Here is an 11,977-nt window from a genome sequence, read left to right on the forward strand (position 1 = left end):
AAATACTGGCTCCTGTGCAAACCCTGAGATGTAGGACTGGCCAATAGGGTTGGCAACTGGTCAGTTTTCCACTGTCATGGCTGAGTGTTCCCCCTTCTATCCTGTTTTCAGGTGGGGATTTTGTTTCTATAATAGGAATAAGTGAGACACTTCAGATTCACGCATCTGAAGAAGCGAGCAGTGACTCATGAAAGCTCCTACCCTGCCACAGATTGTGTTAAGTCTTTAAGGTGCTGCTGGATTCTTGCTCTTTTCTGCTGCTACAGACAGATTATCATGTTGGCTACCCATCTTGAGCTATCTAAACGGAACAGAGCTTGAAACAATTATTCTTTGGGATGCTCAGAGATGTCTTACACATCATACCAAGTGCATTATCAGAAAGTTTAGTGAGGCATGTCTGGGTCTATGTAGAAGCTTTTGTATAAAATAGTCACACTCTGTAATCTCTGAATCTCTAAAATTTGGGATTCAGTGAAATATGATTTTCCCTTTGGGGCAACTTTCCCCTTTTCCTCTAAAAGTCAGTATAGGAACATGTATCCTTATATATTATTGATTTCTATGGGCTATTCCAGTGTTCTGTGTATCTATTTTGTTTAATCAGATGCATCAGATTATTTTTAATAAAAGTTTTAATGAATAAATTGACTGCTTATTGTCTGGGAAATACAGGGTTTCACTTTCAATCTGGTACAAACAAACAATCTTCAGTGTCTTCCTTAGAGATTTAGGGCTGTACCAGTAAAGACTGAATATTGTGAGGGAACATTCAGCCATCAAGTAGCACTGTGGTTTAGTCGGTTACTTTACTTCAGTCAAAGAGGTTTTAATCTTCATATGGCTGTTTAAAGTAAGGTCCCCTCAGAGGTGGGTGCTGGTGACTGCCACAGGTGGGCCTTGAGTTGGGTCAGTTTCACTTGCCAGCATATATGCTTTCCTAGTGGCTATCAGGACCAGATCTACATGTTTTTTGAGAGGGGGCAAAATTAAAAAAAAATGGTGCCCCCTTATGGGCCATTCTATCTTATGTTTCATAGAATACAATGGACTCCATACCCAATTTGGCGCCCCCCCCCCTCCATCAGTGCCCAGGGCAAGCACCCCCCTCTGATCCCCCCCTAGATCTGGTCCTGGTGGCTGTATTCATATTGCATTAATTTTTTGTTGCTGAGAACAATTAAAAGTGTCTATCTCTTGTATTCACCCTCCCATGTTTTGCAGAAATCTGCTCTGGGAAAGGTGCTTGGCTTTAGGGTACACTTACTACATGGCTGCATTGTTTGAGTATGAATGGAAGAAAACCCTGTTTCTCTTCCACGTTCTATCCAGATGAAATGATTCATTTATTTGTTTGTTCAGTATTCTAAGGTGAACAATTACTTTAATCTTTGTTGACAAAGGCAAGGCCAGGCAATTTAATCCACCTGCTTCTCACAACATATGGTAGAATGGAAACAGCAGGCTTTTACTTCTGATAGGATCTTATGAAAAGGTAAGTAGTCATCACAGTTATTTTTAACATCATCTAGATCTCATCATTCATAGATACAGCTGTATCATTTTTACATAAAAGTCCTTAATAATGTAGAAATACAATGGAAAAATAGTCAAAGGTCTTCTAAGACTGACAGGACAAATAAATTTAGTAGGTAAAAAACAGAAACCATCCCTTATGCAGAAAGAGCTCAAAATCATATATGCAGAAACAGCTCTCTCCCACATACACAGATTTTAAATAAACTAAAATTAAGTTTTACATATCTCAGTGGAATGAAGGTACAAATATTTTTATCTCTGTGAAAAAGTCTGGGGAAATCATACCTCTAAATAATTTAATTTGCAAAATCCCTTCTTCCTATGGGGATTTTCATTTTGAAAACAATTTTATTGTATACATTTTTATATCATTTGCCCTAATCTTCCATCATGCCAGTGCAAAAACCCACTGCAGTGGAAGCTGGGTAGTCTGGAAAAAGCTCTTTAACCAGCATTCAAAGAGGATCTGGAGTCAGGAGCAGCTGGCAACCAATGAGAGTGATGAGGGGAACAAAATTCAGGAGTCCTGAGAACTCTGAGGGCCCAGAGAACCAGCCAGAGTGTCACAGGCATGCTGTATGAATGTAGTTACCTAGGTACTGAGGGGAAGGGAAGGTGGACCTTGGATCAGTCACTATCCCTCACCCTATCCACCTCAAAGGGTGGCTGTGAGTATAAAATGGGGGATACTCCCTTATGAAAAGAGTAATTAAATTGTGGAATTCACTGCCAGTGCCAGTGGATGTAGTAATGGCCATGAGCATAAAAGGAAATTAGATTGATTCATGAAGAATAGTTCCATCAATGTAGATAGATCAAGGTTCGCAGCCATGTTGGTCTGAGGCAGTAGAACAAAGCAGAGTCAAGTAGCACCTTTAAGACTGCTTGCCATTCCATCCTACTGTCTGATGAAGTGTGCTTACAGCACCATGAAAGCTTGCATTCTGGGGAAAAAAGCTTTGTTGGTCTTAAAGGTGTTACTTGACTCTGCTTAATTCCATCAATTGCTATAGTTATGATGAGCAAAGGGAACCTCCACAGCTGGATAGTAAACCTCAGAAATCCTGTGCTATGAGGCAACATCATGGGAGGGCCTTGACCTTTATTCTGGTTGCCCATAGTGTGTAACATAATGCTGGACTATGGACAAGTGGTGTGATCCAGCAGGGCTTTTCTTATGTCTATTGTCCTGAGTGCTACACAAGAATGGTGGAATATAAATGCAAATGGTGGAATATAAATATAAATAAGTGTGCTTGTATGAAGAGATGCCAAGGAATCATTTTTTGTCTGGTGACCTGTGGTGGTTTTCAACAGCCTGAGGGAACAACAGGACAATCCTTTCCATTGCAGTTTTCTAAGCTGTAGATTCTCAAATTATGGGGCACTTGACAGGAAGTCACAGGAAGACCTGAAAGGAAACACAGAGAGTGATTTTCACAGAGAGAGACAATTATGAGATGAGCCTTCCAAAACTTTACTGTATCAAATGCCCCCTGGCAGAGGACCCACACTGTATTGATAGGTCATCTGTTGGGGGAAGAGGAGGGTGAGTGTTGCATCTGGTACAGGTCAGCTGACTGCTGGAGGGGGTGGCAGCTGGGCAGGCTGTGGCAGGGTTATGAGCCTGTGCGCCCACCTCCTCTCTGCCCCTCATGTTGCCCAAGAAGAGGCAAAAACATTCACACATCCAGAGTATGGAGGTGTCTTGGGACCTAGGGATCGCTGGGCCTGGGGTAAGGAGTTTAAGATTGGGGAAGACTGAAGTGGGGTGGGTGATTAAATTAAAATTAGCTGCACCCCCAATGCCCCCCACAAAGAATTTCTGGCTACAGGGCTGGTTATGTGTATGATTTTATATCAATCTATCAAAAAAGCTGTTTCCACAATAGTAGCTTTTAGTGCAACAGATGACATGCTGTGTGTTCACTATTGACACAAAACACAGATGTCCCATTAATCCTCTAGTTCCAAACTTGTTTCTTGGTATTTTCCACTCTCTGATATGCGCACATTTGAAAAACATCCAAGTTACATACAGCGGCTGGCAAATTGTCTTCTATTTAAAAGGGGATCAGGCAGTTCAACCATGATCTCTTTCAATTAATAACACTATTGATTCAGAAGGGAGGCCAAGAATTCAGGATATTTGGATATTAGAAAAGTTCCATAGAAAATAAGTCAAAACATCTGTCAGATGAGTAAAGGTCTCTTCCAGTTGAGAGAAACTGATTGTTAAACCTACCCTAAATATTCTCCTAAGTAAAGAATACAGGACGGGCTGACATAAGCACAGGCTAACAATTTAGTTCTTCAGCCTAAGCCTTGATTGTGCCTGAGACCACAGCAGCTGATCCTTTCTAATATGGTGACACAAAGTCCACCTGAGAATCAGGAAAGAACATAAATGATTGTGGCATAATCCTTTCAGTCCTTCAGGTCAACTGCCAGGAGGCGGCTTAGGGCTCTGTCAGCTGTGGTGTAGTGGTTAAGAGTGGCATGCAGCCCGCTGAGTGACCTTGGACCAGTCACAGTTCTCTCAGAGCTCTCTCAGCCCCACCTTACCTCACAGGGTGTCTGTTGTGGGGAGAGAAAGGGAAGTGAAGAGCAGGGTACAAAACCAACTCTTCTTCTTGTTCAAGGGTTGGAATTCATAAAAGCCACCTGGGGTTTGCAGAGTGCCTTAGTCTGTGGGGTTTCATTTGCCCACATAGTTTCACAGGAACTGCCTGAAAGCACAGTATTTCACCTCATAACATTGTGCAAGCTAGTCTAGAGCAATCCATAAAACAATCTCAAAAGCACTCCCAGCATGACATATACTAAAAAAAGAGGAAAAGACAAAGATGTTACCTGGAAACTATAAGAGCTATCAGAAACACCAATTGATATGACTTGGCTCCACTGAAGCATGTGAATGTACAGCAATATTACCAATAACATAAGGAATTGATTATGAAAAGTAATGGAATAGATCACTGGCACAGAATAACATATTGGTAGGAAGAAACTGTGGGGAAGAGAAAAAAGAAATGAGTACACACAGCCTAGGACTGGGGCTATGGCTCACAAAGCTAGAATGGCATTCCCTAACAGTAGAAGGATTCCTGGGTGTGGAATGGCAACTCCTGGAGGTAGAAGAAGAAGATATTGGATTTATATCCCGCCCTCCACTCCGAAGAGTCTCAGAGCGGCTCACAATCTCCTTTACCTTCCTCCCCCACAACAGACACCCTGTGAGGTGGGTGGGGCTGGAGAGGGCTCTCACAGCAGCTGCCCTTTCAAGGACAACCTCTGCCAGAGCTATGGCTGACCCAAGGCCAGAGCTATGGCCAGAGCTATGGCTGACCCAAGGCCATGTTAGCAGGTGCAAGTGGAGGAGTGGGGAATCAAACCCGGTTCTCCCAGATAAGAGTCCGCACACTTAACCACTACACCAAACTGGCTCTCCACACCACACCAAACTGGCTCTCCAGGTAGTGGTTAGATTACCAGGCTAGGACAGGGGTGGCCAAACTGTGGCTCTTCCACACATATTATGTGGCTCTTGAAGCCCCCACCACCCTGTCAGCCAGCTTGGAGAAGGCATTTCTCTCTTTAAATCGCTTCATCAAGCCAAGCCAGCTGGCAGTTTGGAGAATGCATTTAAAGTTAAAGTTGCTTGCTTTCCACCTCCCCCATCTATTTGCCTTCCTTCCTTCCTTCCTTCCTTCCTTCCTTCCTTCCTTCCTTCCTTCCTTCCTTCCTTCCTTCCTTCCTTCCTTCCTTGTAGTTTTCAAACATCTGATGTTCATGTCTTGTGGCTCTCAAACATCTGATGTTTATTCTATCTGGCTCTTATGTTAAGCAAGTTTGGCCAACCCTGGGCTAGGATCTGGAAGACCCAAATTCAAATCCCCCTTCTACAATGGAAAGTAAGGATTTACTCTGCACTAGCATGCCCTGGCCACTCATAAAAGTCAGGACCAGATCTACATGTTTTTTGAGTGGGGGGGGGGCAAAATTTAAAAGATGAGACCCTCTTATGGGCCGTTCTGTCTTATGATTCCATATAATACAATGGACTCCATACCCAATTTGGCATCCCCCTCCATCAGCACCCCCCTCTGCCCCTCCTAGATCCGGCTCTGATAAAAGTGCAAGGTTAAAAGAAAAACATGTCTGTTGTTTATTGAAACACCTAAAATATAGAAATAAAACAAACATCTTCTTGTCCACAGGATCACAGTAAGTAAATCCATTGGAAGGCAACGGGAGAAACTTTGAAGTAACTGGGTTAGGCCAAAAACCAGTTTACATTTGCGACGCAAAAGCCGCGGGACTTTGCGGCTCTTCCGGGTTCTGCGGAGCAATTAGTGCAAAATCCACGCAGACGCTGCGCGGTGAAGAGGGGCGTCACTCCCGAGTAAGGTCAGTGCGAAAACGCTCACTGTGTGGGCAGATCACATAAGTACAGCTATTTTTGGACATTTTTCCCACCACAAACATCAGTCGAAATATTTCACTGATCGAATCCTGGCTTGAATGGAAAGTGGTTTTTTTAAAAAAATCCAAATAGAAATAATTCCAGAGAAATAGCCATGTCTATCTGTTATCGCAAAAATAAACAGGAGTCTTGTGGCACTGTAAAGGCTAACAAGTTTCTGTGCTGGAATGTTTTTTTGGGGAGGGGGGGGGTGGCTAAAGCCACTTTGTACATGTGGGTTTGGGGTCTCCCTGAGTATGTTGTGTATTAGCTAATAGGAAAATTTTCAACAATAGAGTCAATGGACTGTTAAATACAAGGCGAGATGCAACTTGGTAAAATTCAGCAATCCTGAAGGTAAACCAGAAAATATCACAATACCAGTAATTGGTGATAACTTAATATCCCTTGATAGAAAGATAACTTAATTTCCTTAGATAGAAAGTAATGCAGAAAAACACATTTATAAATTTACGTTGGAATATGATGTGATAGTCTTTGAAGCACCTTAACTCCTATTTGTTTTTACTATATTACATTCTATTTTTTCAAGAGAAACGTTACTCCAGCATAAATTCCACCAGTCTTTACGGAGCAAAGACTCTTTATTTATTTTTGCTGCAACACTTCTAGACTAATGCACTTAATAAAGTGAACTATAACCGATGCTGGAAAATTTTTGTTCCGCAGCTACGCCGTTTACCCGCTTAGAATTAAGTCTGGAAATGTTATAATTGTACCGAAGCCTCCAAACTGCAGGGGGCGCACGCGATCCCTGTCGCTCCTTTATGGACTGTCACGCAGCAGGCGACGTTGACTCAGAAGTTCTCTCTCCTGTTCTGCTCACGGTTTAATTGGAACGTTGGCGACTGCTTAGCCTAGTTTGGTAGAGAGGTGAGTTGGAGAGCGAGGCGCCTTTTGCAAACTCACATTCAGAGTCGTGTCTGCCTACAGATTAAAATCCCCGACTGTCTGTCCTTACCTTTAGTTCTTGTTTGGGGTGTGCATGTGTCAAAAATAACCACCCCCACACTAGTTACTCCCGCTCCCCTCCGCCCTATTCTGCATTCATCAACCTGGAACATCCCACATTTGCGTTAATCAGGTTGCAATGCTTCCGGCGGTCATATTTTCAATCTAGGATACGTTACAATGTGTGGGGAGGCGTTCGTGATCCTGTGATGGCCAGTGTGAATGCATACGCCGTTAGACGTCTAGTCTAAACATGAGGTATTCCTTGCATCTTTAGGGAGAAGCACATTGGATTCAGTCAGTTTAGCAGTGTGTTCACACAAAGATACGTTGTAAGGCTGTTAAGTTCATTTAGGTGCCTAAAAGGAAGAGTGTCTAGCATGGAAGTTCCAGGTTTATAGGATTTAGGTTGCCCTTCGCAGTTACTGCGAATTCTGAACTCTGTGGAATTTAAACTGAGAATGTTTGGCACTTTCCTATAATTAACAGGGCTGTTTTGTGACTAGTATTCACTAACTTACTTTGTATTCTAAGCCATTCTTACCTTCTGTGATTCAATACCAATTGAAAGAAATATGTTCACTGGTGTTCCCTCCTCCTGTTTTCTTAATTTTTTTTTTAAATAACTGCACTAAGAAAGAAGTCTCACTGAATTTGTGTGAAGGGGGTGGGGAAAGAGTAGGGTTAACAACCCCCTGGGAGGGGGAGAAAGACCTCTAATGGGATGCTGTTTTTCTCCATGTTATGAAAAGCTACACCTGACCATTTCCACATATTGGCTGAGTCCAGATCACCAGCTCAGGGTGGCAGCATGCTGACCTGGAAGTGAGCAGGTGGAAACTGGAGTGCCCCAGAGCGTCCAGATGGCCTGTGGAGCAGGGATGGGCTGCAGGCACCCCGGGGAATGTCCAGAGCACTCATGTGTACCTTCCACCACTTTTGGCGCTTCCCGGCTGTCCAGACGGCTGAAGAGGCGCCTTGGAGCAAGTGGTACCTTTTTGAGCTGGCTCCAGGTGAGGTGGGAATGGTATGGCAGGCAGATGTGCACATTTGGATGCGCTTTTTTGGTGTGCTTGTCCCTGGGGCAGCTTAAACTGCCTGTTTGAGCCCAGTCATTTAGTCCTATTAAAGAGGCTCTAGGAAATTGGCAAAAGCTAGAGAAGAGTATAACATATGTACAGCCTGGTTGTGTTTTTGTTACAAGTTTACCTCTTACCTCCCTCCAAATAGCAAAACAAACAGCATTCAGGGATGTCAAACTCATTTGTTATGAGGGCCGGATCTGACAGAAATGTCACTTTGTTGGCCCAGGCTATGCATGCCATAAAATGTAACACAAGGTACCAGAGATATAAACTTTATAAAGGTGATTTCAGATGTTGAATGGCAACAGCAGGTGAATGATAATAGCAGGCTTGATTGGATTAGGTGTGATATGCAGAGTGGTAGTAGGGATGGTGATGGCAGCATTGGTAACAAGACAGGAAACCTGGATCTCAGTTCCATCCAGGAGGATGCAAAGAATAAATGGGCATAAGTTTGACATTAGAAACAACAGTATTCTGACCTAAGAGTGGCAGTGCTCTTGAAAAGGGAGATTAGAAAGAGGGGCTGCTGAATTGCAGTTGATAATGATGCTCAAGACAATGCATCCTCCTGAACTGAGAGCTAGTTTTTCTGTCTCCTTACCAATGTATACCATTATCATTTGACATCTGAAATCACTCTCCAAGATATAAGGGCCAATCCAAGACAGAGAGAGGCAAAGAAAGGGGCAGAGAAACAAACAGATAGAGAGGGAAGGGGGCAAATGGGCAGAGAGGGGGACAGAGAGAGAGAGAGGCAAAGAAAGAGGAGCAGAGAGGCAGACAGAGAGAGCCAAAGACAGAGAGGAGCAGAGAGGGAAAGGCAAAGAGACAGGGACAGACGCAGAGAGAGGGGCAGAGAAAGAGAGACAGGGGCAGAGAGGCAAACAGAGGCCAGAAGAGAGGCACAGAGAAAGGGACAGAGAGAGGGAGACAAAGGCACAGAGAAAGGGGCAGAGAGAGAGAGAGATAGGCAAAGAGACAGGGACAGACACAGAGGGCCAGAGAAAGAGAGGCAAAGAGAGAGGGTGTCACGTTCTCAGGGTGCAGGCAGGCAGGAGTCCAAAGCCAGTCCAAGGTCAAAGTCCAGGATGTCAAGCAGGAGCCAAGTCACCAATGCAGAATCAGAAGTCAATGTCCAAAAGCCAAAAGGTCAAGGAAATTAAGCAGGTCAGGATCAGGAAGGAGCATGTATGCAAGCCAGAGAACAGAGTTTTTGCTTCCACAAGGTTACCAGGAGTCTCAATCAGCCTGCTCCCTGGGTGGCAGTGACTCTGCTAGAACTAAGGGCTGAGAGATCTGAAGCATCGGCGTGCCTCATGTCTTCACTCTGAAAGTTCTTTCTGGAGCCTGCTTCAAACTCTTGAGATGGGAGGAGGAGAGCTTGGAGGAGATTGATCATCAACAGCTGACACTGGTGCCTGGAGAGTGATTGATGGGCCAGCTGCTGTTTGTTCAGCTGAGGAACTGGCTGGCAACTCTTCCAGGTCTGTTAACCTTTCCAGCTCCTCCTCAAAGAGACGGGGCAGAGAGGCAGAGAAAGGGGACAAGGAGAGAGAGGCAGAAAGAGAGAGAGGCCCAGAGAAAGGGGCAGAGAGGCACAGAGAAAGGAGAGGGAAGGGGCTAGAGGCACAGGGAGAGAGAGAAAGGCAAAGAAATAAGGGAAAAGAAAGGGGCAGAGGGGGAGAGAGGCTTATCTTTGTATCTCTCCCACGCAAAGCAGCCATGGAACTCTCCCTGTACCTGTGTGAGAGAGAGCAAGGGAGGAAAGAGGCAGGAAATAGGAACAGGAAACAGAGCCATGGAAGGAGCTGAGGGGAAAGTAAGGTAAGGTGCAGCTGCAGCTGCATCTCTGGAAAGGAGGCAGGAGAAGGGGGTTGCTTGGGGAGATGGATTTGACACCTCTACAGGCTGTATTGGGCCTGTGGGCCAGACATTTGACATTCCTGTTCTACATTAATTTTCCTTATTTAAACATCAGTTCACCGTCTTGAGTTGAGGGTGGGTGGCTATGTGGGTGAAACTTGCAAAGGAATAATACAGGAATAATACATATTCTTTCTATGATTGCACAAAACATATGACTCTTCCTTCTTCAGACCAGGTATTTGATATTTCCCTGAAAAATTACCTCCAATATGTTCACATTCATTTATATCCAGTTGTTTTCTTAATTTCACTGGTTGTTCACTTTCCACTTTCACATTGTCATTATATATCTATATAAATATTTCCTTTGTACAACATTATTTCCAACAACGCCCTAAAGTATACCCCAATTTAATTTAAATGTTTTACACAGCAAGAGAATGTCCTCAGCATCTCCGCCTCCAGATTTACAACATGAAGCATCCAAGGAGAAAGAGTATCGAGTTCCAGGCCTGCGAAGTGTCCGGACCACTACCCTGTTTCGTGCTGTGAACCCAGAACTTTTCATTAAACCTGTAAGTTGATTGTTTAGAAATCTGCGCATTTAATGAGTCATACTGATCTGGTTTTTATATTCTTTACGTTAAATTTCATTATAGGTTGCTCAATTTTTTTAAAATTCGCAAGCTACTTCTGTTTTGGATGAAAATATGTAAGCAGATACCATTCTAATGAGAACCACATGCTATATTTCAGAAACAGACAAAATATTTCAATAAAAGCACACTTGAGATTAATGTGGTATAAAATAGGTAAGTATCATATGTATACTTCTGGTGGAGAAATCCACACCTCAGTAACTATAGACTGAAATCAGTAGGTTTCAGTATGCCTAATTCTTTGTTGGATTGTGGTTGAAATTTCTTATGTACCCTGCCACTTGTAAGCTGCAAAATTAAGAAAGGTAAAGTGTCCACCAGTGTTATTTATTAGATTTATATATTCCACTTTATCATTTTATTAGATAGTGGGAATATAAATATAAAATACAAAATATTTTCGAATGAGTATATAAATAAAAATATATATATACTCATCATCACAGTGAGTTTTCTCAAATGCAAACATTTCCATCTCTAAGGGCTTCATAATCTATGTCAAGAATTTAAGATATAAACATGACAAAAATGAGATGGCATTCTTAGTTACATAAAAATCAAAAAGAGGTGAAGCAGGTTAATTCTTTTGAACTCCTCTTTCTCGGTCAAATTCAAAGCAGAAGTGGATAAAAATATATATTTATTGTTATGGTCCTTGAAACAGCTATTCAGACTCAGGGCTTTTTATTTAATATTTGTCTTTGTAGGTAAGAATGTTTTGGGTATGTTACATGGATTAAATGAAATATTTTAGATTAAAAAGCAGGTATGTAATGTTTTGTTTTCTTCACAGAACAAACCTGTTATGGCTTTGGGGCTTATAACAATTACACTTTGCGTAGCCTACATTGGGTACTTGCACGCCCAACAAGAGAATAAAAAGGACATCTATGAAGCCATCGACAGTGAGGGAAACAGACACACAAGGCGGAAGACTTCGAAATGGGACTAAAGAAGTTAACACAATAGTGTGTATGAATCATTGTAGAAGAGGAGACAAATAACTGGATGCAGCTTCCTGAATTTTTTTCAGGCTCTGGAGCATCAGCTTTTTTCAGTACAATAATGTATCTTTTGGAATGTAATCCACTTTTAATCAACAGGTATAAAATGTTATTGCCTGTAAATACTGTGAATAAATGCCAGCATTATTAAGTGTGTGTGTGTAATTTACTGTGTTATAAACATCATAATGATGAGCATTTAAAATTTCTTCTAGCAATTTAAAAAATGAACAATGTTGTCATTTATTTTAGTTAGCAAATGCCTGGTGGAAGAGCACTGCTTTGCAGGCCCTGCAGAACTGTGAAAGAAATAAAAAAATGTTTTAAAAGGAAAACCCTGACATGCTAAATGTAAAAGATCTCCTTGGGAGGCTGCCTAACACA

General features: G+C 42.6%; 1 protein-coding gene across 2 annotated transcripts; it reads left to right on the forward strand.

Moving 5' to 3' along the window:
- The first annotated feature begins 5,870 nt into the window (after nt 1-5,870).
- On the forward strand, nt 5,871-11,744 carry SMIM8 (small integral membrane protein 8). 2 transcript variants are annotated; one of them, XM_060236828.1, is made up of 4 exons: nt 5,919-5,949; nt 6,695-7,234; nt 10,364-10,505; nt 11,383-11,744. In XM_060236828.1, exons 2-4 carry the CDS (start codon nt 7,230-7,232, stop codon nt 11,539-11,541), a joined length of 306 nt encoding a protein of 101 aa, XP_060092811.1. In that variant the 5' UTR covers nt 5,919-5,949; nt 6,695-7,229; the 3' UTR covers nt 11,542-11,744. The 2 variants fall into 2 exon arrangements, with proteins under 2 accessions (XP_060092821.1, XP_060092811.1); XM_060236838.1 differs by lacking the exon at nt 6,695-7,234 and having other exon boundaries at nt 5,871-5,949.
- Nucleotides 11,745-11,977: the final 233 nt, after the last annotated feature.

The sequence above is a fragment of the Heteronotia binoei genome, chromosome 1, assembly GCF_032191835.1.
Source record: "Heteronotia binoei isolate CCM8104 ecotype False Entrance Well chromosome 1, APGP_CSIRO_Hbin_v1, whole genome shotgun sequence".
NCBI lineage: Eukaryota > Metazoa > Chordata > Lepidosauria > Squamata > Gekkonidae > Heteronotia > Heteronotia binoei.